The sequence below is a fragment of the Lathamus discolor genome, chromosome 5 (assembly GCF_037157495.1).
Source record: "Lathamus discolor isolate bLatDis1 chromosome 5, bLatDis1.hap1, whole genome shotgun sequence".
NCBI classification, from domain to species: domain Eukaryota; kingdom Metazoa; phylum Chordata; class Aves; order Psittaciformes; family Psittacidae; genus Lathamus; species Lathamus discolor.
Window position 1 is genome coordinate 58,327,034 of NC_088888.1, and position 27,060 is coordinate 58,354,093.

Consider the following 27,060-nt stretch of genomic DNA (forward strand, 5'->3'; position numbering starts at 1 on the left):
CTGATGTTAGGAGGAAATCTGGGTGGGAAGGAAGCAATGGGTAAACCCTTCTTTCCTTACCCAGGGAAGGGAGCAGCTGCAGAGTTCATCAAGGATGGCTGCTCTGCCTTTACAGATCTAATCCTTTTCCCATCACAGGGAGGCAAAGAGCAAGAGGCTTCTCTGTGATAATAGTCCATTTGGGCTTGCTAATGCCACATCCACCTCTTCTTTCTCCTTCATTGCTCAGTGAGATGGTAGGGCAAATGCTGTGTCCCTGAGGCACAGCCTGTGAAGACACTTCTATATGGACACTCCTGTTCCTTTCCTCCACTGTCAGATGAATAAAAGGAACCATTTGTGCTCTTGCTGACATTGGTTGTGCAAATTTTTTGCTTTGGATTAGCTGCTGCTAAGTAATTCTCTTTCTCCTGAATACTGAATGCCTGTGAAATGCAGAGAGAAGAATGATACCTGCAGAGGGGGGGTTAGTGATACCAGGGCAGCACAGGTAGTTGGCGTAACTTATTGCTCTCCTTGCTGCTAGTAATGGGCTGTGAAAACTTTACAGCTGTAGTAGAGATAGTGCTAAATTATTTAAACTGCAACTTTTAAGACAAAAAACCATTAAAATCCATTGCTGCTTCTGAGCAACCTGGTCTAGTGGAAGGTGTTCCTGCCCATAGCAGGAGGCTTGGAGCTAGATGAGCTTTAAGGTCCCTTCCAGTCTCAACCATTCTGTGATTCTGTAATTCCATGATTCTGTGAGATTACCTATTACTTTGTCATTTTTGGACTACACCTTTATTTCATAATACAGCACTCTACAGGGAATGCTATGCTACTCTGTGCTGAGACACTGAACTGCTTTAGGCTGAAACAACAAGCATGTTTGGAGATTATTTTGATTAGCACAGTTACAGCTGCAGCCATGATTGGCCTAACTTATTCAAATGTCATTGTCCAGAGAAAAATTATTTTCCCACTGGTAAGAAACATGATGGAATCAGTCAGTAATGTGTGTTCTGGTAATAAATATTTGCATATAGGCTAACATAGGAAAGATTTTCTTAATATGTTTTTTCCCCCAGCAGCTAGCTGTGCCTCAGCAGTGACTTGAAGGCTTGCCAGGTTGTGAAAGTCAAGGCCAAGCCCTTGTCAAAAAACGAGCTAGTGGGGACCTTTGGATGCCACTGTGCAAAGGATACTGTTTTAACTGAACAGATGTTCTCAATCCAAGGCTGATAACTCTTGGAAAAGGTGCCAGGTGACAAAAATAGTTGTATTTTATAGGGCAGATGGAAAAGAGTGCTGTGTTTCAAGCTGGTGTTTTGCTTTGTAGCTGTGGAGAATTCAAGTTGAGGACTTGAAGTTGTGTATGGCTTTCTGTATATGAGTCCTCAAAGTGTAGCTTACTCTCATTATTTGGCTTTGTGTACTTGGGAGACAAAATACTTGAGTGTAAATGGACCACTTGTATGTTGCCACACCATTCAAAGCAGCTAGTAGGCTGTTTGGAGTAGTCAACACCATGTGCTCATAAATGAGTCAAGTGTCTTGTAATTCGTGGAAGTGCTAAGAAGTAATTTTAGCATATTATTTGTTTTTAAATTGGCTGAAACATGATATCATATCAGAAACAATTTTTTTGTTGTTTTCATCTGTTCAGAGTGCCAAATTGAAGCACACAGTTATAATACGAAATACTCTATTTGTTGTTACGTATGTATATACTCCATAAGATTAGCTATATTCCAAAGCCAAAACCACCTCAGACAGTCAGCTAAGGAGGCCTTATATAGTAGGTTAAAAAACAAACCAACACTATTAGTAGCATTTAATGGACAAAATACTAGTCTGTTCTTAACTTCGCAAAACTTCTTGCCTTGGTTTTCAGCAACTTTAATGTTTAATTGACTTCTTGTATAGGCACTTATTGTACCAACGTCGAAGAGTTTCTTTCTAATTTTAGGGCAAACTATTAAGTTTACAAAGGTGCTAGACTGAAGTACGGGGCTTCCTTTGAAGAATTTTGTTAGAGACCCACTGGTGACTGCTAGAATGTTTTCAGTTAAGTTGGGTTCAGTTAAGTTGGGTTCATATTTAAACAGTTGTGTTTAATCTCTTTGTTTCTGTAGTTTAGTCTTAAAGACAAAATTCACCTTGTTCACTAAATGGGTTGATTTGCTTTATAAAGCCATATATTTCTTGTTTATCATGTCAAACCCTTGTGGGCTGTTCCTTTTGGGTAGAGATGGAATTTCTGGCTCTGAAACTTATCTAATCCCAACTGCATTGAGGACTGTTTCTCTTTTTTCTTTTTTTTTTTTTGGCTGTGGTGTAATGCTGTTGAGGGGGATATAGGAAAGCATTCTTCAGCACTGTAGTGGGAGAAGCAAAGGAAAAGAATTCATGACACAGTGCACAGTGATAGTTCCTGGTGTTGTCACTTTATATTGCATGACATGGCATCTGTGACTAAGAGACTTTCACTCAAATAGTTTTGAGCTGGTGTCTGTTAATTCAACCAGTCATGTGGATAACTGTAATACAAAACAATATGTGACAATCCTAAAGTATTCTGTAAGCACCAAACACGACTTTGAAGTTTATCTGGTCTGGATTGAGTGACCCAGGCAAGGTTAAATTTAGATTCATTGATCCTTAAAGACTCTGCAAATGTATTACTTACAGGAAGAATCATGACTTGGTATCTTTCCTAAGTCTTATTAGACCGTTGCCCAAACAAAAAGGAGCTAAGGTGATGCCACTGATTTATGATGTTTTTAAAAATGGTAATGTTGGTCATTGTGCATGAAAGATGAAGCAACACAACTGTTAACACAAATGAGCAGATCTTAATCCAGGCAGCACTTAGCTTTGCTATTCCTTGCCTCCCAGTAGAGCACAGTGCCATCTTTTAACATAACTTCCTTGAACAACCATAGGTTTAATGAACTAACTTACCAGAAATTGCAGATGCTACAAATTTTATTCCCACAAAACTTTCAAACCTAGAATGTGCTTGCATTAAGCAGTGGTATAGGCATTTTTTCTTTAGGCACCATGTTTGAGAGAATTTTCAAATGCTTTCTGTTGGTCTTACTGCTTTGGTGGATGTAATTATGAATGAGCATGGAACAAGAAATATTAACCATAGTCATATGAACCAGCAGTGTGCGCTTGCAGCCTAGAAAGCCAAATGTATCCTGGGCTGCATCAAAAGGAACGTGACCAGCAGGTCAAAGGAGGTGATCCTGCCCCTCTACTCTGCTCTCATGTGACCTCACTTGAAGTATTGTGTGCCGTTCTGGTGTCCTCAGCATAAGAAGGACATGGAGCTGTTGGAACAAGTGCAGAGGAGGACCACGAGGATGATTAGGGGGCTGGAGCTCCTCCCATATGAAGACAGGCTGAGAAAGTTGGGGCTGTGCAGCCTGGAGAAGAAAAGACTGTTTGGAGACCTCATAGCAGCCTTCCAGTATCTGAAGGGGGCCTACAAGGATGTAGGAGAGGGTCTCTTCATCAGGGGCTGTAGCGACAGGACAAGGGGTAATGGGTTCAAACTTAAGCAGGGAAAGTTTAGATTGGATGTAAGGAAGAAGTTCTTTCCTGTTAGGGTGGTGAGACACTGGAATGGGTTGCCCAGGGAGGTTGTGAATGCCCCATCCCTGGCAGTGTTCAAGGCCAGGTTGGATAAAGCCCTGGGTGACATGGTTTAGTGTGAGGTGTCCCTGTCCATGGCAGGGGGGTTGGAACTAGATGATCTTAAGGTCCCTTCCAACCCAAACTATTCTATGATTCTGTAAATCAGTGAACCATTTAAAGATAAAATTTCCATTTAATATTATTTTACTTTTCCTCAAAATGCACTGTTTATCCCAGGATTAGGGGAAGAGGAGTGTGTGTGTGACAGTCTTGAAAGATTTTAAACTAGTAAGTCATGTCATTTTGTCTCTGATTTTAAGTTATGATCAAAAGATGGAAAATGTGTTTCTGTCCATTTTATTAGTGGACAAGCTAGGGATTGAACTGAGCTAGACTGAATGGGGAGAAAAAAGTACTCCCTCAACTTACAGACAAGACCACAGCTGTCAGGAGCTGGTTCCTGACCATCACATTATGGTTTGGGGTTTTTATGTAATGAATTCTCTCCATTCAGTGTTAAATTCACAGGAAGAAGCGTGGCCTGCTTGACAGTTGTTTACCTGATTTTAATTGCTGATGATATGTCTTGGTCTTAATACAGTTTATTGTAATTTCAAATTAAATCTAAAATATCTTAGAGCAGTACAAATAAAACCAGCCTAAAATCTATTTAAAATAGTTAAAAAGCCACATTTTATTTTTCATCTTTTTCTTTCTGCTTTCTTCCAAAAACTTAAAAAGGCAAGATAGGCCAGGATGCCTCCCAGATAATAAAAAGAAAAATCTTTTCTTCAGGATTAAAAAAACTGGTGGAGGATGGTGATACTTCATGGTAGCTGATGCTGGGATGATTCTGATCACGAAAATTCTAACTAAAACTGTCCCTTATGTGGATTCCTAATACAAATATTTGTAAGACTTTTTACATTTGAGTATAAAAATTTTCTTGATAAAACATTCTAGTCAGTTGTTTACTTCCAAACCATAATGTTGTTGGTTCATGTTAAGTTCATCTGTGGTCCTCTATTCGTTGTAAGGCACATAGCCTAGCTTTTGTGAAGATGAATGGAAAGCCTGAAACCTGTTACTTTGCAAAACTTTTTTTGTTGGAAACAGAATTTAACCAGAACTGTATTCCCATATTCTGTACTTTAAATGTACACACATCAAGGGGAATTTCTCTTTTTCTGCATGCTGAAGTTACAGGTGGGAGTCAAGCAAGTGAATAGTAACAGCTATCTGCAGTTACCAGCAGGTCTAAAGCTATCAAGACAACTTGTTTGCAGTGCTTACAGGAATTGCGGCAGGATCTGAACATTTTGTGATGTTTGTTGTAACTACGTAAAATGATTAAAAAAAAAAAAAAAGATAAAATGTTTTAAATCACTGGCACTGGGCTGAAGTTTGTTTCAAGAAACTTTTTTATAAATAAGATTGTTATACATAAAGCAAATCTGAATTAAACTGAAAAACAATTGTCAGGTTTGTGAAACAACAAACCGCTTTGTAAATGCCCAGATAGATACCTAGGATATTATTTACCTCTGTCGTTTAGAAGGCTAATTTTACAATTACTTTATGCAGGTTCCAAGTGGAACATCTCGTCAGAGTTACCCAGCTACCAGCTATCAGGACTTCAGCAACTGGGAATCTCTAATGAAAATTAAAGAGGGTCTGCTAAGACAGAAGGAGATTGTGATCGATCGGTGAGTAACCTGCTCAGAGCTCCTGCTGCACTGATTGGATGATGTAAAAGCTATGATGTAGAAATTGACTTGCAGGAGAGATGCTTACTCAGTAAAGTTGCTAGGTTCTGGTCCGTGTATTTATACCAAAATACGTGAGAGCTAATCCTTGTAGGAGTTCTTGATGTTTGGATAAAATGAGGCCTTAACCCAGAAAATGTGCTTTTAATAAAGGGTTTGAGTTTGCTTTTAGGACATTAAAGAAGGCCACTTATATATTTGACATAAGTGTCATTTGACTCAGTCTGTGTTTCAGTAATAAAGTCTTGGCTCGTGGCTGAGAGAAGAATGGTTGATCTTGAAATACTTGTGTCCTCTTATTGATAGTTTGCTCCACAGCATGAGGAGAGCTGTGTAAAGCAGGTGTGTGTGTGTGTTGATCACAGGAATGTCAGGCATCCATTATGAATGTTTTTATACTTCATGTACCAGTTCCTTTCTTTTAGTGGGTGGACAATTTGGGCATAATTTACTTTGGTATCAGGAGGATTATGTTTGTGCAAGATCTTTTCCTTCCTCTATTGTGACAGAGCAAGGAAATGCAGTGGTTTAAGGTGTTTCTGTCCCCTAGTAATCAGTCCAGTAACTCTGCTGGCACTGTAATGATGATGCTTGGCATCAGCTTACTCAGTTTGATGGGGCGCTTAGTGTGCATTTACCTGCCTCTGCAGCTGAAGATGGTACACAAGGGTACAAGCTGGAGGGGGCTGTGGCATGGGCACACTCTGCCAGCCCTCTTGCAGAGGTGGTGATCTTCCGAACGGATATGCAGTTAAAATGGAAATGTCCTTTTTAGTACTGAGTCTCAATTTAGGAAAAACATTTGCCTTAAAAGTTACTATTTTAGAATTAAATAAAATCACATGAAATACATGATTTGTATCATTTAAAATTAGTATAAAATAATGTTTCATATTTAAAGAGATAATTTTTAATTTTAACAGGAGATAGTGTTTTCTATGACAAAATAAATTTTGTTTTCACTCATGGAGATAACAGTACATTGCTGCTCAAAATCCTACAAATAGAGCCCCGTTATAAAGCAATGGCGTTAAATTTCTTACTAGATGGGTATTAATAAAACTTAACTGTGAATTCTGCCTTTCTTCAGGGTAAATGAAGGGAAAATTTTGATACTACCCATATTTAACATCTGGAGACACAGGCTTTGCACTGAGAGTCAAGGTGATGTTTGAGAGTAAATCTAGGTCTTCCAGCTCCTGGTCTTACTGTGCTTATGAACTTCTTTTCAGAATTTGAATTTATTTTGAAATGGTGACTTAAAATAGAAACACTAAGTTTGCTAAAGTGTGGTTAATTAGGATTCAGTATGGTGGTAGTTAAATTATAGAATTTATGCTTTCAGGAAGCGGAGGTGGAATTTTTCTGTTGACTGAGGTTTGGTAGTAGGTGTTTGCCGAGAAGACCCTTTTGTACCTGTGGTTTTCATGGAGTTTTAAAAGGTGTAGCCATATCTCATGGTGAATTTACAAACTGGTAACTGGAGGATGCCTGCAAGACTTGTTTAATCGTGGCTAGACAGAAGCTGTCTGGAAGCTGTTGGAGCAGGTCAGCAGGCAGCATGGTACTCCAGTCCCAGCTGTTTGCTGCTGACGGGTACAAGGAACAGCTGGATGAAAACAAGCATACCAAGAACACCTTTCTCTTGCCCTTGTCACAAGCCTCACTTTCAACCACAGGGACATTACCCATCTTCTTTAAGGTTAAGCTGTCTTCTATTGGGAATTATGGTTGGGTGCTGCTAATCCAGGAGGTGGAGGAGATTAACATCACACCACACACCTTGCTCTGCATGGGGGTGCTTAAATCTACTGATAAGTAGGAAATGGAGGCTCTGTATGGGGCAGTATCCTTAAACTTTTCTACCGTTATCTTGTTGAGAAGGGGAGGAGGTGCCAGGGAAGGAAAGAGAAACCTGCTGCCTGCTTCCTTTCTTCCTGCACAATGATGTAAAAGCAACAAAAATCCAGCCCTTACGGATTAGATTTTTAAACTTCCTTGCTTTGCATCAGAAATGTAGCAGTTTGGAACAGCTGCAATTAAGTTTCAAATAGTTGTTAAAAATGATGCAGCGATTCAAGGAATAATGCTTACAATGCAAGTCATCATTCTTGGGTACTTTGGTGTGTCACTGGAAGGTCAAAGCTGTGAATAGAATGTTTAAAAAACGCAAACAGCCACTTGCATCTCTGACTACAACAAGAGACTTGATTTTTATTGTGTACACTGTGTTGAACAGCAGATTTAATAATAGATTAGTTAAAAAGATTTGCGTTGTGTAGTCTGTATGCATATTTTAAATGTGCACAGTAGCATAAATGGGTGGTTTTAAAAATGGGTTTGGGTTAGCTTTTTAAAACTGCTGTAGGAATCACTGCCAATCTAATGAATTATAGCCTGAGGATGGTTTTTAAGTCTGATTGTAAAAAACGAGGTGGAAACTTCTTTTAGGAAGCTAAAATGTGGCATGAGGAAAGTAGCCTGGGGTGTGTGTGTGTGTGTGTGTGTATGGGATCACTATGTCAGCTCTTCAAGGTGTGTGTCTTATTTTCTTCACATAAGAACTATTGGTACAGGCTGTGAATAAGGACTTACAGATTTTATCTGCAGGAGGAAATCTGCTCCTGTAACACTTATTACTAGAATGTCTGTCACCTACTGTACAAAATAATAGGATTATATCCTTGCCTTACTTCTCTGGTGGTTAGTATGTAACACTACAGTATATTTAGCACCAGAGGGAGCCAGCAGTGCTTGTATTGGTTTAGAAAATTACAGCATCACATTTTAATTCTTTGTGTGGCTCCTCTGTTCAATACATTCATGACGGTGAAATTACAGTGTTTGGTACAATTGTGAACGTCTCTTGAGGCTGGCCAGCTACTGTGAATGTCTCTAGTGTGGTCCTGGCACTGTTTGTTTGGCAGGAACCATGTGTAGGGGGTACATGAATAAATGCCAAATATCTGAACATATGACATAAACTGCTGAGAATAACACTGCATGCAGTCCAGGCTTGTGCATGTGGAGCTGAGTGCTGTTCTCTTCCAGACAGCCTAAGGGCATTTGAACACCTTTTAAAGAAAGGTAGATATAGAAGTATAATTCCAGTGAATGGCTGCCATTCCTCAGGGCATAATAGCATTTACATTCTTAAAACAGTTGCTAAATCATTAGCTTTCCATCCATAGGTGAGCTATGCTTGTTTTCACCAGGGCAAGAGAATTAGATTTTCCTTGCCTTGTGTCAAATTGTCCTGACTTAAGTCACTGACATCAAACTGTATGTGCTGTAATAGTGCTCATGTTACTGATAGTGTAAAGCTGTAATTTTCTTAATTTGGGATGGTCTGTTAAGATCTGCAGCATTAGCATATCCACTAGAGTGATTTTTGAGAAGGCTTTGAAGCTGAATACCACTGAGGGTCTGAGCATATGCATATGTAACTGAGTCCTGTGCAGGGAGTAGGGCTGTGAGGAACCTCTTCAGAGTGCCTTGCTATGTAAAATGTTCTTTGCTTGCAATAAGCCTGAAAAAGGTACATATATCTTTTTCTGACGCCACCCATCACCCAGGTAACTTGTGATTGAAGCTTTTGTATCTTGGGCTGGTAAACTTTCAGGAAGATTTTGTTACTGCATAGTTGTTTCGTCATGAAATGGAATTTGTCAACATTCGTTTTCACATAATAACCTTAAACTTGGCACTAATGAGAGGATGTAGGGCTACAAAGGACCTATATGCCAGGCCCTAGGGAGAACAAGCTGTGTAGTGGTGTCACTCCTGGTAGATGTCAGTGCTAATTGCTGTCTGCAGTAGTTGATGTTCTTACCTTTCTGGGTTGGACAGTTTGGTGATTTATTAGCTGAAACTTCAAAAACTTTTTCTAATATGACTAAGTCTTTCCTCCTAGGTCATGTTTTCTAGGCCTCTGGTGGCTTTCATGTTCCTTGAGATCTCTCCACCTGATTAGTGCACCTCACCTGCCTGCAGTGTCCAAACTGGCCAGTCCAGGCCTCCCTTTGGTTGGGCAGCTCATTTCTCTCACAGGCCATGCTTGTGTAGTGTTTGCTTCTTGCAGTGTAACATTGTGTAGTTTGGTCAGCTGCAATCCCAGGTCATTGTCTGTGGAACTGGTGCCAAGCTCTTTTCTGTTCTGTAGATGTAAATGTTTTTAGAAAGTTCTGGTATTTGGCAGAGCTGAGAACAGCAGGGAGGTACAAGGCTTCCTCTGTATTCATCCTGTTGGGAGACTGCAGAAATTGAAAACCTCCCACCATGGGAAGGGAGGGTGCAGTCCTCTGAGCAGACAATGTGTCCCACTCATGCCACACACCCCCTTGACAAAGTAGCCCACAGCATGCTGTTGTTGGTTGTGCTTTTGCCTGCCTTGATTCAGCACTAGCTACCTCCCGTGAGTCAGGCTAGCATTTCAAACTTCCACGAATTTGGAAAAGTCATTTTAAAAAAACAGTTGAACCAGAACAAAAATCACTTCTTGACTCTCAGAGGTAGTGTTCCCTTCTTCTCTTAAGGATAACTTGTGACTGCAGTTCACTTCGAACTGCAGGCTCTTAAAACAGACTTTATTGCATAGGAAGTTTGAGATCATCTTTTCTCAAGTGCTTTGCTGATGTTGGATTTCCTTGGCATTATCTTCCAAATTACGGAAAACATATTCCCATTGTTTTTAGGACATTTTTTACTACTGATCTCTTTCCCTATCAGTGCTCCGCACGTTTGGACTTGTGGTCCCAAGGGATCATGCCTTTAGAACAAAGGGATATAAAAGTTAGTATCCAACTTCTTAAGCAACGAAACAAAGCAGCATATCTCCAGCTGCTGTGTGGAATAAATTGTAATACAGAAGGATCTATATTACATTGTACTTTGCATCCCAATTCTGAGGAAATCTGCTCAGGCATTTTTATATAAAGCAACTCCTCACTAACTCAAAATTTTTTAAGGTAAGCATTGATTGTCATTTGATTTATTATGAAGTTACTAGTGTCCCTTCTTTAGTGGTGGAGAAAATGCTGTTCTAATGTTCCCGAAGTCTTTGTAGATACTAGATCTGTATCTATAGAAGATAGAGGGATTTAATAGAAGCGGGACTGTGTAGTGTAGTGGGGCACCTAGATTTACACTAATTTAAATCTCTTAAAAGTTGAGGGGAGGAAGTGTTTCTCTGACAGACATGGATTTCTAAAGGCTTTTTTGTGTTTGAGTAAGTGAAGGGCAAGATGAGTTTATGGAGAATAGATGAGTTGATCCCAGGTTGAAGAAAATGCAGTTTATTTCCAGATGAATGCATGTGTGAGTGACTGTAAGCATGTGTCCACAGTTGGCTTGTCCTGTGTGAATAAGAGAAAATGAAGTGAATGTCAGTTATGTCCTACTATTGTTTTTGAGACATACAAAGAAGCAGTTTGTATATTAAGCAGTTTATTTATTATTGATGCTGGTCTCTGAAGACAGGCTTGTGCGTGGTGAGCTTTCAAAGGGGATTTTTTGAGCTCAAGGACAGAACTACAAATGAATCAAAATCAACATCTGCCTCACACATTGATACTTTACTCTTATGGCTGTAGCTTCTTTTTTACTCATTTTATGGATCCAGTTAGTGTGAAGTGGCACCAGTGGTTTTCCTCTGGATTCTAGCCAGTTTTGTAAGTAGAGTCACAGTCATCCAGGATGAGGGGAGCTTGGCTGCCATGTTTGTCTGCAGATAATAGTGGCACAGGGAATATGCACCAGCAGAAGCAGCTCCTCACTGTTTGTGGGCAGAGACTACAAATTTAGCAGACACGTGATTGAAACACACATGTGAAGCCTTTTTTTGGTCATTCCCTAGCCCACCTTTAAGAGTTTTCTGAGTCTGACCTTTAAATACGAATGTCCTAGTAAGGTGGTGCTCTTATCACTGAGGCCAGTATTTGACTTGCCTTTCTCCCTTGGCTGATGTGCAGTCTGGGTGTGATCTGCAGACTGATTGCATAGCACTGCTGGAAGGGCCGCAGCAGAAGTCCCTGTTCCAGTGATGGCAGCTTGGCTGCATGGTACCCACCATGTCTAGGGAGGGGAAGGAGAGCCAGAGCAGTATTGGCCTGGGCTCTTGTCTCTTCAGCATTATTACAGGGCCCCAGCTCTAGGGACCAGCCCCAGAGTTTTACTCTGGGCCAGCATTGTTCATATTCATAGAATCATAGAATGGTTTGGGTTGGAAGAGAAGTTAAAGATTATCTAGTTCCAATCCCCTGCTACAGTCTGGGACACTTCACACTAGACCAGGTTGCTCAAAGCCCTGTACAACTTGGCCTTGGACACTGCCAGGGATGGGGCAGCCACAGCTTCTCTGGGCACTGTGTTCCAGTGTCTTACCACCCTCGTAGGGAAGAACTCGTTACGTATCTAACGAGATCTAAATCTCCCCTCTTTCAGATTAAAGCCATTCCCCCTGGTTCTGTCACTACAAGCCTTTGGAAAAAGTCCCTCTCCACGTTTCCTGTAAGTCCCCTTTAGGTACTAGAAAACTGTTATAAAGTCTTCCCTGAGTCTTTTTGTCTCCAGACTGAAAAAGCCCAACTATCTCAGCCTGTCTTCATAGGAGAGGTGCTCCAGTGCTCTGGGCATCTTTGCGGCCCTCCTCTGGACTCACTCTAACAGGTCCACATATTACCACAAGCCTGTCCTTGATTTTTATCCTACAGCTCCTTCAACCTCAGTAACTCCTCACTCTGCTCCCTCCCTTCCAGCCCTACAAGGGCCAGGGATTGCCAGAGAGCATGAATCCGTGGTCCAGTGAGATGCTGAAAGCACCAGGACCCAGAAAGGACGCCAACAGCCTCTCTGCAAACAGACAGGGCAGCACAGTGTTAGTGCATTTTCTTCTTGTCATCTGCATATACCAACTGCAAGTGACCTGGATTTAGGCAAGCTAGAAACAGTTACTTAGTGTTAGGTCACAGCTAATGGTCATTTCAAGAAAATAGGATAGTTGGTGGGCTCTTCTTTTGCAGTTTGCAAAGGCTCAGAAAGTGGTTTTTTTCCTTAGATGTGTAATTGGTTGAAAGTATTCTGGGATTGACTTTTGTCCCCCCTTCCGTTAGCATCAGAAAGATAGAAGTTTGAGCTAGATTTAGTGAACCACCCTTTTCGTACACTTGATGCTCAGAATTGACTTTCTCCCCAACCACAGTGGCATTTAGGATCAAGGGCTTTTTCTTTCATCAGCAGGACATTGGCAGAGACCTGTCAGAACTGTGCTGACATATTTCACTTCATCGCTTTCAGTCCTTTGACTGTGGGCTTTTAGCTTCCTGATGATTGACATGCTTTGGTTTGATTTAAATTGTTGGGCTCAGCACAAATTACTGTGTGGGAATGAAAGTATCTGTGGCAGGCAGGAAGTCAGATAAGGGGAGCTGCTCTCCTTAAACACCATAAAAATAATTACCCAGATTCAACATCTTCATCAGGTGGCCTATTCTCTAGTGCTATCGGTTCCTGTAGGGATAATAGTTGGTAATCCTGGGAAAGGAAAGAGAATTGTACCATCCACCATGACAGGTTTTTAACTTTTCCTTCCTTACAAAGTGTCATTGATCTGCAGTAGTGAAACAAAGCCGAGCCTTGAAATTTTGTTTGCAAAAATAATGAATGTTTGAGGAAGCAGAAGAAAAGAGAACAAAAGGTGTGTGTGTTTTACAACGACTGGACGTAAGCCAAAGTCATTACTTTGTGAAAATAGTAGGGTTTCATAAGTAACTTACCTAGAATGTAAATAGCTAACATGGGAATTGGGACAAAAGAGCTGCCTATAGGGGACCATAGACCAAGTAGCCACCACGTAAGTCAAGTATGTTGGATAACCTGTCGCTTCAGCTGCATTCCTTCGATAAGAATGTACCTGGGAGCAGCACAGGGAGGAGTTAAAGTTTATACACTTTTCATGACATGTTCCTCTGAAACATCAATTTAAATAAGGAATACTTGTAAATATCCCTCCCAAAAAAGATGTTTTTCATCCCTGCCTTTTGCGACTTTTTTGTTAACAAAGTTTTCTCCACCCTCTATGTCCCTTTGATTGGCTGATGACCTTAGAGAAGGGTATTGCCTCCTTTTCTCTTTAAGTCTGAGGGGAAGAGCTAGGGTTGTGTCAGGGCAGACACTTGAAGTAAAAGAGTGTTTTCTGTTTGAACAAAGGAGTTGAATGAAGCCATGTGAGAAGTGCCATGACATTTACATAATGTGCAATGTACTCTTACTTTGCCATCAACATAGAATTGTAACACTCATTCATGGAAAAAAGAATAGGGAATTTGTGAAGGAGAGCAGTTTCCATGGTACCTAGGCACAGTAATTTCACTGAACCTGGTTGCGTGAGCTACAGTCTGGTTTCTGTAAATGCAAATCTCAAGGTTGGGCTTCTGTCGGATTCTTCCGTATGTTGAGCTCTGGCCACAGCCTGTGCCCACTTGTATGCAGATGGCTTCTGGAATCACAAAAGGTTGAGGAACTCAATGTCTGGACACATCAGTCCTGTGTAAGACTGGGTGATTGGAAATTCCTGTGCTGAGTTACAGGAAAAAGAGTAGGTGCAGTGTAAGTGCAGCTGCATAACTCCAGTGTCAGGGGGAGGGAAGGTGTAGGGGAGTTAATACAGGGTTTTTTAATCTTCTTGAACCCCTGGGGAGACGTGGTGGTGCTAGCAGTAGAGAAAGGGAAGAATGGAGGAGACTTTGGTCACAGCAGTTAGACAATTTCACTTTGCTGTACTCTGGCCCTCTGTGAGCACAGATGCGTATGAGGTTATAAACACTACATGTAGAAACATACAAAGTGAGAGCATCATTCTCATGAGAGTATACCTGTCTAGAAGGTAAAATACCTCGGTTTCAGGATCATTTATATCTGGCTTTGGCCTACTCAGAGGGGCAGTTGTCATGTATCTGAGCAGAATCTTGAAAGCACCTAAATGCTGAAGGCTGGTTGGTTTGCTTTCTTTTTGAAAGTGTTGGGATGATTGACTGGTGCTAGGGAGGCTTCTGGGGATAGTGTTCCTGCTGTAATACGTGAGCTGTGTTTGTGAGAACCATTTGAACTTTCCACATTCCCTTTAAATAGAGCTCACAGCCTATGGTTATGCAGTGGATTAATAGTAACAGCAGTGGGCTAACAGAGGATTAAAACTGTCTTAGCATATGAGAACATCAGTGATAAAATGCATCTGGTATGAAGTCTCCAAAGACTTACGGGATTGTATGTAAATAGTAAATATGTTTCTATGGTGTTTATCTTCTGTTCTGCTTGTGACTGCTGGGCTGTTTTCAGAATTTTTTTCCTGGGTGCCATGAGGTTAATGGTATTTTCAGAGAGGCAGTTATGCAAAGAAGTTTTGTGTGGGATCTACACAGCCTTAAAATATTTCTATGGTGTGTTTTGTTGGCAAGGTTTTGTAACAGTGGAGAGTTTCATGCTTTGCAGAGTGAAAAGAGGCAAGCTGGTTACACTCTGTGCTAGAGCAGCTCTGTTTCATCACGGATTAATTTGTCTCACCTTTTTTCCTGCAGGGATTTGGTAGGGTAGGAAAAGGATTATGAAAGGAAATACGGTAATGTAGTTCAAGCTACACTGGAAGTTCAGAAATACTCTGAAATGTTTACTCCAGCCTGTAGTGTTTAGTTCAAGCTAGTGAAGTGAAGGAAGGCACTGCTAAGTTACAATCAGCCACAAACAGAAAATCACTTAGTGCCTTCAAGGGATAAGTGACAGATGGATAAGTGATTTTAAAGTACGTGGGGCAAGGGTATTTTAATAGATCTGTCTAGTAAGTAATAAGGTGATAAAAAAATTAAAATTCCTTCTGTTCATAGGTTAAGACAACTCATACTAAATAATTTTGATATCTGTGACCAAGCATGCACAAAGGTCATCAAGGCTTTCTCTTTTCTCATACAGTTATACAAACTATTGAGCTCATATAAGATCTGTTATAAGTTAAGAGCATATTCTTTTACGTAATCTGCAAATCTGTTTCTTCTAAAATAAGTTTGCAGCTTTTTGTTTGTAGTGCCATCACAGGGACACAGACCAAAACTGTACAGACTTTCAGTGTTAGATACTCCTTTTACATTTGTACAAGCTTGTTTCATCTAGATATTGGAATGGAAGAGGGAAAACTCAAAATCCCCTGTGGTGATACAGAGTATTTTAAGACTTACTATGGAATCACATAAATACATCCAGTTGATCTGTTTTTATGAATTGCATTAAATAAATTGTTCTAAGGGACTACCAAATTGTAACTTGTTTATACTGATTTTTCATTCATTGCTATTCTTTGTGGGTATAAAAATAGGGAAATATAATAAGGATGTTCCACAGGAGTGCATCTTCTCTTCTGTAATGTGCATAGCTTAAAAGTTTTAGCTTATGATGTAGTTGCTATTTTGGAAATAATAAATTCCTCTTGTGAGCCAAATAATTGGGATACAGTTGGCTGATGACTGGGAGAATGTATGTAGCTAAAATACTGCCTTTAACTGGGTTTTCACATCTTATTTTTCTTCTCAAAATTTGCAGTTGGTGTCTTTTCAACTAATACATCTTTTGTGTTAGTTTACAGATTGTATAGTATGTATTTTGTATACTCATGATATTTCCAAGATGTTCTTCCTCAACATGGTCTTCCCCAGATTTTTAATAAAAAGCAAACCGACTTTTGGTCCTTTTCTGTACTTCAGGAGGATTTGCTTTTCCAGTGTGCGCACAGGCAGTTCTTCTCCCTTGAAGTTAACCTGCATTTGCTGTTTATCCCCTCTTAAGACTGGGTTTTCTCATTTTGGTTCAGCATCAGTATTTCCATAAAAGCCAATCATACTGCATGCTTAGAGATGATGCTTTGAGAAACAGTTTGCCTGCTTGCCTGCAAATACATCCTAGTATAAAACAAGAGGGAAAAAGGGAAACTAAAGGAGTGCACAGAATTCCTTCTAAGTTTATTAAGAAGGTTGCTGTGTGTGTTTCTGATGGGTGCTGACAACTCCAGTCTAGAATCAGTTACTGAGGTTCCCATTGCTCCACAGAGAGTACAGCACACCTCACAGGGCTTTGATTTGGGCAGGGGCTGAGACCTGGTTTGTATTTGCCCTGCAGTCATGCTAGTTCAAATGCAGTCATGATTTAAATAGTGATACAATTTGTGATATAATTAAATAGTGAAGTAATAGTGATACTGTTTCTGCTGTACACTGGCCAAGTGATTGCTGCAAGAGGTTAATTCTGGTTTAGTACGCAGTATGCTATTTTACCGTAGGGGTATGGTACATCTTATATAAAGCGGTTGTTTGAGAAAATCTTAAGCAAAGCAAAAAGAAAGACTTTCCTGGAAAGCTGTGTTGACTGTCTTATATAATGACTTTTTGTTCCCCTTGATTTAGAAGTCTTTTAAACCTGTGTCAAAAGTCAGCTCTGGCAGAGAGCGGCTAAACAGAAATCCAAGTAAAATGAAGGTGTGAGGGGTTTCTGTTTTCATCCTGTTTTCTCTGTAGTTTTTCATGTTTACACTTCTGGCCCTATGAGCAAATGACAACTAAAGCCTCCCACAAAATTGATAAAGTTTTCAAATCTACAAGATTTACTTATTATTGCCACCTGAGTACTGGTTCTCTGGGGTGTACTTAAGTGAAAGTTGCATTGCAACTGTAGTTTAATAGCTCATAACCTGATGAGATTCCAGTTCTAGTGGTAAACTAGACTAGTTGCTGTCTGGCTCTGATGGAAAATGCGCACAGTAATGTAGACCCAGGATAGTCAAATAGCATTGTTACAGTATTCTTCAGTGTAAGTCTTAAGATCTATGTCTTTTTAATCTCTGTTCCGTTCTTTTTCTTTTCAAACAAAATCTGTGTATTACAGGCAAAAGCAGCAAATTAACAGTTTGCATCAGAAGATAAGGGAGAATGAATTACGAGCTCAACATGCAAGACTGAGCCATCTTGTGAACTGCGAAGAACCTTACATGACTAATTTGCAGGTAGAATGGATATTTTTCTTTCAGCAAAGCTTTCCATTGCCCAGTAACCGATGCCTAAAGTCATGTTCACAACTTACTGCAGGCCAAAACGTGGAGCTTTTTTGATTATTGATGGTTGTGTAATTGTACAGCCATAATTTGTATGGAGGAGAATACTCCTGAGTGTTGTAGTTTACCTTACATTCGCAGAAATCTAAGTTACATTAACATTTTGTACATACTTGTTTTGAAATCTGATAAAAATGGGGTAAGAATGAGGGATTGTTGCCCCGTACAAATAAGGGTTTAACAGAGTGCATGTAGCACAGTTATACAGGGAGATATTAGGCAATAAAGTAGTTTGATAGGAGGATTATCTAAAAACAATTGATGAAAAATTTTCTGAAGAGGAGAAGGAGTTACTATCCAAAGGAGTGGTTAGGCTGCATCGATAGACTAGATGAAAGTCTAGTGAGAAGCTTGTGAGAAGGCAAACAGACTGCTGGAATAACTTTGCACAAGACACCTAAAAAGAATATGGATTAGTACTTCTAGGGAACACTTACTCTGAAAAGGAATGTGTGGTGGTATTTTGGGCATACCTGTCCTGTTTTTTATCTAACTAGCACAAGTAACAGAAAGTGTAAAGCATTTTTCATGGTTAGCATAGGCTAACCATGAAATGCAGATTTTAGGACTGTGGCTGCTGCCCTGTTTTAGTACACACTTTCCATCTCCAGACCTTGACATATCTAAAATGCAGTGGAAAAAGAGAATGTTAGAGGCAGGTATGCAGAGAAATATCTTTTTGTCCCCCTTTTACTACCATATCTTTTTCTGTCAAAAATGCTGCACCAGGATCTCAGCTAGCATACTTCAGCATGACATTAATTATGTCCTTGGAGTAGCACAGCTGTGCATCAGGTGAGAATCTGGTTTGTGTGAGACAGGAGAGAAATTCCAGTGAAGCCTCAGTGTGAAGTTAGGTACCCAGAAACTTTTTTAGTTATATAGGAATGTGGCTTTTGGTGCTTTCAGAAGTCCTTTTTTTATAAAATGCTTCAAAATTCTGTCAAGATAAAGGTTTATGGAGGGGAAAAAAATACTGAAGAAACTGAAATTTTAGTTTACATATCTTAGTATGCCATAGTAGACTTCAAATAAGCAGCAGATACATTCATCTTTCAAAGAGTTCAAAAGTTTATAATGTAATAGGATTTCTGTTTGATTTGTGTGTCTTCCATAAGATTAGCTTACAAATGCAAATCTACTTTAATGGAGGTTTTAATCTCTTTTAATGCATTGCTGAAGTTGAAAAAACCTGTCTATAACTTCTTTAAAGATACCAATTTATGTTGCTTAAAGAATCTTGAAACTGAAGGCCTAAATGGGATGCATCTCGTTTTTTATCCTACATGCAGCGATTTCCGTTTTGTCCTTGTCTGTCTGTGGGCAGTGGAGGTGGAAGAGTAAATTTGAACTTCATTAAATGGAAAGGGAGGAGGGGTTTGGTATACAGGGCAGAAGATAGGTGGCCTGCCTTCTGATAGCTGTAGCCTCAGGTTTGTCCCTGCACCATTCTGCACCTCACATGCGATAGCTCTAGGGTTTGACCAGTATTAATGTTCTGCTTTTGAAAGATCTTGAGATTGGAGCATCTTTTACTTTAATATATTCATAGCCATTTAATAGAGTGTTTTTTCTCCTAGGGTATGGTATGATAATTCAATGGCAGTGATTTGTTTTGAAAACACTTTTTGTTTGGTTTTTCAAGGGGTTCATTTTGAAAAAGTCACATCTGTGCCAGAAATCTGTGGGGGAAAGTGGCCCCACACTGTTCATTTCCATGTGCTGTGAATGTAAATATGTCCAGATTCTTTTTTTTTTTTTTTTTTTTCATAATTTTTGCTCCAGATCCCTGAAATACATGCTGTTACCATGTGTTTCAATGTTTGAAAATCAAACCCCACCCTTCCTGGCAGTGGGGAAAAAATGCAGGACTCTGTTCTGCTGTGCCGCTCAATTATGCGGTGATTTGTGTGTGTTCATTTTTATGATTATTTTCTTTCTTTTCATAAGCAACCACAGTATGAGAGCACACCACTGCAGCCTCATGTTTCAGAAAGATCAGCATCCTACCTTGAGGAGCTTGAGCGAAAGTTTGTAGCATCTGGAAATACGGAACTACAACTCAGTGAATTTGTAAAACTAATTTCAAACAAATCCAGTGAGGACAAAAAGAAGATGGAGGAGAAAGTAAGTGTCTTTCCATGTGCCAAGTTTCCTTTTGTTAGCACACTGTTAAAGCAGTTTATGTTTTGTTTTGCTAGAAAGCAGCTTAGTATGTGCATTGATGAGCTATTTTCAAATGGTAGATAAACTACCTGTGATCAAAAAATTGATAGATGGTGATTGTAGGTGTTGGCAATGGATAAATCTGAGCTTGTAGTTAATGCATTCCAAGAAGTGATACAAGATGAAATAGCAATCTTGACAACTGTTTTAACCAGGTATCAGTTAAACTTGCCTTGAAGAAAAGCTGCTCAGCTCTAAGAATTCGTGTAGCTTGAAGTATAACTACAGTAAATGTTGTTTAAAAACACAGAAAGTATGAAAATTAAATGCCTATTTTTAACATGGTTTGTAGATGGGGCTCTCATGATTTGAGATGCACTTAACCAGCCTTTACGTGTCCACTCAGCAGGAGCGATTCTCTTGTAGCTTTGTGAGTATGTGCAAAGTAGACTCTAGTCTCATAGAAGGAAGGGGCTTAGATAGCTGTGTTCTTAGAACTCTCTTGACAAGGGGTTTTTTTTGGAGGCTGAAGCAATATACAGTGGAAGTTTTGAATGTCTGACAACCTGCCTTTATTGCAAGCAAGAATACGCTATCGACCAAGTGGTTCCATTAAGTGGTCTAGGGATACGTTGTCACTGTTACACTCTCTTCTTTCATCACTGGGCCTTATTACTGGGCTTGTATTAATATTAATGTAGGTGCCAGGGATAGGAACAATTAAGTGGCATCTAACACACAGCAGCATGTGTATGGAGGAGGAATTTAAAACCAACAAAACAACAAAATCCAAAGCTTGTTTTCCCCTCAGCAGAGTCAGCAAGAGTGAACAGCAAGGGAAAAAAAAAGGCAACAAATTTTTTTCATCTCAGCAGAAGGTGGAAAGAATTCTAGGGGTGGTGCTGGGGATTTAGAGAGGGTGGGAGGAATCTAAGGCAAACATGGTAGCTATTAGAAGGAGAGAGGTTGCAGCTGAGGAAATTCCCTATGCTGTGTATGCAGGACAAGAAGATTTGGAAACCATGTAATCTTTGTCACACGAGTACTGGAGTATTCTGACTGGTCAGCATGTCATCCTTAGTGGTATGTGAGAAACAGAGAAAGGATTCACTTAGCTAACTGTCAGACTCCTGGCAATTCTGACAGTGCAACACTGGCTTACGTGTGTGCATTTATATCACTGCCTTAAGTTCAGTTTTGAGGTCTTGATAAAATGAAAGATAAAAAGATTCCCAGCCTTTTGGCAGTCATGAGTTTTGTGCCCCACCTAGAAGGCTATCTCTGGAAAAAAATCCCACATATTACTGAGTTAAACTTTTCATTACGCTCTGTTAGTGAGCTCTGACATTGACAGTGTCATACATTTGTTTCTTAGTAAGATGGATGTCTGAAGCACTGAAATAAAAGTACATTTAGCATTTACTACAGTGACAAGTGTTTGTTATCTGTGAATTACTACACCTTAGTCAAGCAGTAAAGATACTGTTTCTCATTAAATTTCATTGTGACTGGAAAATACTCTTTTCTCCCCTGCCTTCCACTTTTTTGACTTAGGTAATAAAGCAAAGTAAGTACCAGGAATGCAGGCAAAGATAACACAATATAAAAAACCTTTTGCAGGCTGGTGGACAGTTAAGATTTACATTGAAAAGGTGTTAAAAAAGCCACTGTTCTGATGTCCTCTGATGTAGTTGTCAGACTGCATCAAAGTCAGGTTTTTGGCTCCAGTTCTTGTTGGGTGAAGTTCTTGGTCCCTGTCTTTTGTTTTCCTAGGCCAGAGGAAGAGGATGGACTAAAATATTTCCTGACCATTTGTTGCATATGAACATCTCCATTGGTGGGAAAACTAAGAATCTTTTTAATTACTGAATTGTTTTTTTAGTTCACAAGGCAGGTGGAGTGCTCTGGAGAGAGGTGAAGCAACTGTGGTTTGAGGTTACATGTGTGTCTATGACTTGGAGCTGCTGGGATTAATCATTGTTTGGTTTTGTTTTTTGTAGTAACCAACCCTTTCATGCAGCTGAGAGTACAATTCTTGAAGAATGACCAGCCTCTGCTTCCAAAGCAGGTTTATTTGTCACTGTAATCGTAAAACATGTACTCTTCCTTTCTTCCAGCTTAAAACTAGAGACCGATACATTAATAGCCTGAAAAAAAAATGCCAGAAGGAGTCTGAGCAAAACAAAGAAAAACAGAGACGGATTGAAACCTTAGAAAAATACCTGGCAGACCTGCCAACGCTGGATGATATAGAAGGGCAGACTAAACAGGTAAAGGGGTTTTGGTTTACCTTTTAAAAATACAATTAAGCTGCCTAGTGTCTGTTGTCAAACATTTACTTTTTTAACATTTTTCCCTCTGTTTAGGAAGGGAGGTATTTCAATGTTTTAGAAAGCACTTGTAGCTACTAGGGTTCCTCATGCTCAGAAATGGGCCTAAGATTATGCAGAAGGTAACTGCAAGGCTGTGGCCTGCTGTAAGGCCTGCAAATGTGGTATCGTGTCTAACTAATGTAACGTATGTTAGCTGCAAATTCTAGAAGAGAAGAACAAGCAACTTCAAGAAACAATGACTGAGTTAGAAAAGAAGCTTGGAGAGGCCCGATCGCAGTGCAGAGAGAGAGAATTGCAACTGGTGTGTCAGAAGAAAAAAGAAAAAGAGCTGGTCACAACAGTACAGAGGTATGAACAGCTGCTTAGGCTGTGCCTGGAAACAAATGAACTTTCCTACCTGATGTCCAGACCTGATGTTATTTGCACTCTTAATCTGTCACAATGCTAGTGATTTTTCAGGTATTGCTATGCAGAATGACAGTGTAATGCGGTACAATTCAACAAGATTTTTATTTGTGTCAAGTTGGAAGTAATACCACAGAGAAGAGCCTGACTAAAACACTCTTCACTGCCTTTCTTTAAAGATGTGGAACACCACTGCAATGGCATCCCTGCTGTCAGATAAAGGATGGAATAAACATGTGCAGCAAAGGGGCATTGCATAGGAGCTGTCAGCACTCCTATTTGGTAACTAATCCTGCCACCAGCTGTAGAAAAATTCCCTGGAAATAGCTGACAGGTGTATCAGGGAAGAGTCAAATATTTAAATAAACTGTAGCTGTTTACCTTTTCACTGAGGATGGTGGTGTTTATAGGGAGAATCAGATGTAGCTGATCTGCTGCCATTGAACTTCTGTAACTGAAAAAAGAAATGGGACAGATATCCATGAGAAGATTCCAGATGAGGCCTGGAGACATTTTATATCAGGGGAGCTACTTAAACACTAACGTTTTTAGAGGGGGAAGGGGGAAGAAGGAGAGAGTGACTTTTAGTAATTTATGTGTGTGTTACTACAGTTCACCCTCCCTCCATTGGTTAAAGGTGCATGCCACAGGAGACTGAAAGTGTTTCCATGATGAAAGGAAAGCTGGTAGGGACACCTTGCCAGCCGAATTGTTGACACATTGTTTCCCTCTTACCAATGAAAGGCCTTTTTTTCTTCCTGCCTTGGTAATCTAGAGGGGGATCATTTTGACTTTCCTGAAAGCCAACAAATAGTTGAGGTGGCCTCTGGTTTCTAAATTAAACAGCAAGATAAACACTTATAAAATGTATTTCCTTTCTGAGACAAGGTAAGCAGGCAAAGGCTCTAGCTACACCTAGGAGCTTGAGTTAAACTGCAGAGGGTCTGAAGATTATGCTCCCTTGTGTGGCAGCAGCTGGCAAGAGCGGCTGACTCCTAATGCTCCTTCTTAAAACTCACAGGGGGCTTGAAGTGGTAGGCCACCAGTAGTCAGTGCAACGTCTCATTCTGGACTCCACTTTGAGTTGTGTCTGCCCCGTTAAGAGAGTCTGATTTTAAAGCACCTGTAAGTTTAGGAGGTTTGAAGACTCCATTGATCTGTGCTGGTGCTGTCTTGCCCCCCAAAGTAGCGCGGAGCAGCGGTGAAAACCATAAAGTTTCTTTGCTCCCGTCTGCCTTCTCTCCCTACACTGAGCTGCTGGAGCTGTGCCTTTTGGGAGATGTAGGACAGAATCTGGCCCATAAAACCTTTCCTGCATGAATCTATTCCTGACAGTGCCACAGACACTTCAGTAGTTCAGGATTTTTCAATCATCCATCCACTGTTGGTTTGCTCACCTGTAAGTCTGGATTCTGCTAGGTGCGGTTTAACAGTTCTGGTTGGAAGATGGTGCAACTGTCTAATTTTTCACTAGAACACACAGCTCTCCTTGTTTCTGTCAGCACACTTAATTTTTCTTTCATGTTGAATGACAGCCTTCAACAAAAAGTAGAAAAATGCCTGGAAGATGGTATTCGCCTTCCCATGTTGGACACAAAACAGCTTCAGACTGAGAATGAATGTCTCAAAGAAAAGAATGAGAAAGCCAGTAAGGTTAGTCTGCAAGTAACCGGTTGTTGGCATCTTTAACCTTGAGTTCTGCATTTCTTTCTTTATTTTTTTTTTTTTTTTACTTTAGAAATAAATTTCTCACTAAAGAATTACACATCTGTTGCTAATTCAGATTTCTTTTTGGTATCTGTCTGTTTCTGTTCACTGTGTTTATTTTGCATGAATTTCCTGTTCTGACAGTTAAACTCTTGTCATTTACATTTTCAAATATTCCATTAAAATCTATGGCTACACACCTGTAAGCTGATTAAACAAGCAAACAAAAAAGTATTTAGAGATTCCAGCCTTTTACATTACTCACTTTTATATTCTAGGTCATAGACAATCAACAAAATCAGATAGCTGGACTGATTTTAGACATTCAGGTAAGGAACAGTATATATTCTGTTGTTTACTCTTGTACATTCTTAGTTTGTAAAGATAACATTACTGAAGCATGAATTTCATCAAATATCTTCCCAAATAGGAGGCGAAGGTAGAAATTCCAAGAACTTAATCTTATGGCCTGTAATTGACATGTATTTTCTTACAGGCTCATAATGTGGTGGGCACTGATGTTTGTATGGTTTAGCACTTCTGGTGCTCATGATAAAGTGAAAAAGTATTGCTATGTAGTATCCTTATTCTGCTGGTCTAGTGGATGTTGTATCAGAGCTGCCTGTTTCAAGTGCAAGGACTGTCTCTGTAAGTAACAGTAAAGCCTCTTATCCAGCTTTGGGGTTCAGATGATATCCAAAGTACAAAAGGTGATATTGATTAGGAGCTTCACTGTTGAGACGCGTAGTAGAGACGGGTACCTTTCTAAACTGTACCACTTTGCATTACACATCATTTAAGAAAGTTTCTGTTCAACTGGTTTCTTACACATCACTCACTCAGATATCTTAACTCTCTTGGCGGATCTTGGGCACCTAGTTTAGAGCCAAGGATTTTTCAAAACAGCAGAGGTTGTCAGCTAGGAGTCAGTTGCAGCTCTGTGGATCGGATTAACACCTTGGGCTCCTGAGACTTCAAAGTTACTTAGTGACCAGTGTTTGTTGTGGAGAAAAGGAAACATTATACAGGTTGTAGCAAAGAAGGCACAACTTGCTTTTGAAAAAGCTGACAATTTAAAACACCAAACATCTGTTTTCAGCCGATAATGAAGCAAAATTCAGTAGACTCTAGTTTCTGCATACTTCTAGATTGGCATTTGTCTCCACGCTTTTTGCTTCCTTGCTGTCCAGAGGGACTGAAGTTATACAGGGTTGTCCCTTGAGAATGAAGAAGGTGCTTCTTCTTTGGCTCTGTGTAGGTTAGCTTTGCAAGAACAACAAAATGGTAGTAAACAACCAGCTGAATGCCTGCACCTTCCAAAGTGGAAAGGAGCTTTCTGTGGAGCTAGTATCCAAATAATGAAGATACCCAAAACAGCTTGCATAACACTCACTAAGTGAACGTGCTTTCTTGTTTGCACACTAGAGCCAAGGTTATCTTTTAGAAATAAACACTGATTTCCACACCTAATAGTTCCTGTTAAACAGTGCAGCTCATGAGCTGAACATGTGCACATAATTTGGAATGCTCTACTTGATTTTGGAGTAGTTTGCAAGTGATGTAAATTTAATGGCTGATGTAGTTCTGAAAATACACTAGAGGAGGTAATATTTCTGAACCTGTCTTCACAACCTGAGCCCATCCTCAGGAAGGCTTCACAGTCAAACCTGTAATGTTTGGTGTTGACATGAACATGAAACGTGTAAGTGCTAGTACTAAGGCATGGATTGTAACTGGGGCTTTGGGTGTCCCTGAACATGTGCTCTTCATCAAAGACTATTAAAATTTGAGGATACTTGTAAGCTGGGAGGGTGTTTGGGGCACTTGTGTTGCCCTGTTCTTCTTCCTAATCATTTAGTGCCACAGACAGAGCTAGAGGCACCTTCAGTCTGACGCAGTGTGGCCATTTTTCTCAGTAGATAGTTTTAAAAAACTTAAGAAGACTGCTCAACACCAGTTACAGGTTCTGCTCATCTGCAAGGACAACAAAGGAAATGCCTGAAGTAGAGCTACTTCCTGCCCTCTCCCTGCCCAGGGTGTTTCCTTTGACGTGGTTCTGGGCCTTCTTTCTTCCTCCCCTTCCTCCTGCTGGAGTGTGAAGCTGTGCTTTCTCACACAGCTTATCTTTAGGATGCACATTACTTCAGCTCTTCCTTTTGAGGGGCGTGGTGTGGATGAACTGAGAAACAGGTCAAATGTTTTTTTAAAACAAGTAGTTGTTTCTGGCTTCTGCCTGCTGATTCTTATTATTTATATGAAAATAAAGAGGGCGGGCTAGTGTTTATTAAGTGATGAGTATATTTTAGCACTGTTGTCATACTCATTGCAAAACTGGAAAAGAAAGTACTTTTTTTTTTCTCACTGTGCAATGCCACAGTGAGTGCATTGAATGCATTGGGAAATACTGTCAAGGCTGCACACCTCCTGTGAGTGGCAAGGCCATGAAAAACTCCACTCTGTATTGGCTGTGCCTTGCCTCTTGACAGTTCTAATTCTTACAGCTGGCAAGTCAATTACGTAGCTTCTCATCCACTCTCTAGGCCACCAACAGGGTAAAGGGCTGGCCTGTACGTAGACAATACAGTCCCCAGTACTGGTACCTGAAAGTTCTATTTATACATCTTAGGAACAACTCCCGCAAGAATAAATTCCACATATTTTCCAAAGCTAAATAGTTTTCCGAAGACCCCCAAACCAGCATACATTGACAAAGTTTGTTGTAGTTCTGTCAAGAGGGGAGCTTGGGGGTTTTTCTGTCTTTGATTAAAGTTACAGAGTCATGGTGCAGTAATTTAAACATACTTTTTACGAAAGAGTGATCTTTCTATAGCATTTTATTTAAGCTACCATCTAGAATTCCCCATGGGAGAGCTGTCTGCTTTTGAAGAATTTTTAGGATTATTCCTACAGA

General features: G+C 40.1%; 1 protein-coding gene and 1 long non-coding RNA gene across 7 annotated transcripts in view; one reads left to right on the forward strand and one right to left on the reverse strand.

Moving 5' to 3' along the window:
* The window catches only part of CEP85L (centrosomal protein 85 like), a 109,366-nt gene that overhangs the window by 74,300 nt on the left and 8,006 nt on the right, over window positions 1-27,060 (forward strand). For 5 of the 6 annotated variants that reach the window (XM_065680997.1, XM_065680999.1, XM_065680998.1 and 2 more), the window contains 7 exons: window positions 5,212-5,333; window positions 17,313-17,430; window positions 19,489-19,665; window positions 21,822-21,974; window positions 22,231-22,385; window positions 23,978-24,095; window positions 24,428-24,478. In XM_065680997.1, coding sequence (XP_065537069.1) covers window positions 5,212-5,333; window positions 17,313-17,430; window positions 19,489-19,665; window positions 21,822-21,974; window positions 22,231-22,385; window positions 23,978-24,095; window positions 24,428-24,478 — 894 coding nt within the window. The other variant, XM_065681002.1, reaches the window with a different exon arrangement.
* LOC136015267 (uncharacterized) lies at window positions 21,781-24,051 on the reverse strand. Its single transcript, XR_010613136.1, has 3 exons — window positions 23,840-24,051; window positions 22,824-22,896; window positions 21,781-21,851 (listed from the first exon to the last, which is right to left on the reverse strand). It is a non-coding gene; the product is annotated as an uncharacterized LOC136015267 (long non-coding RNA).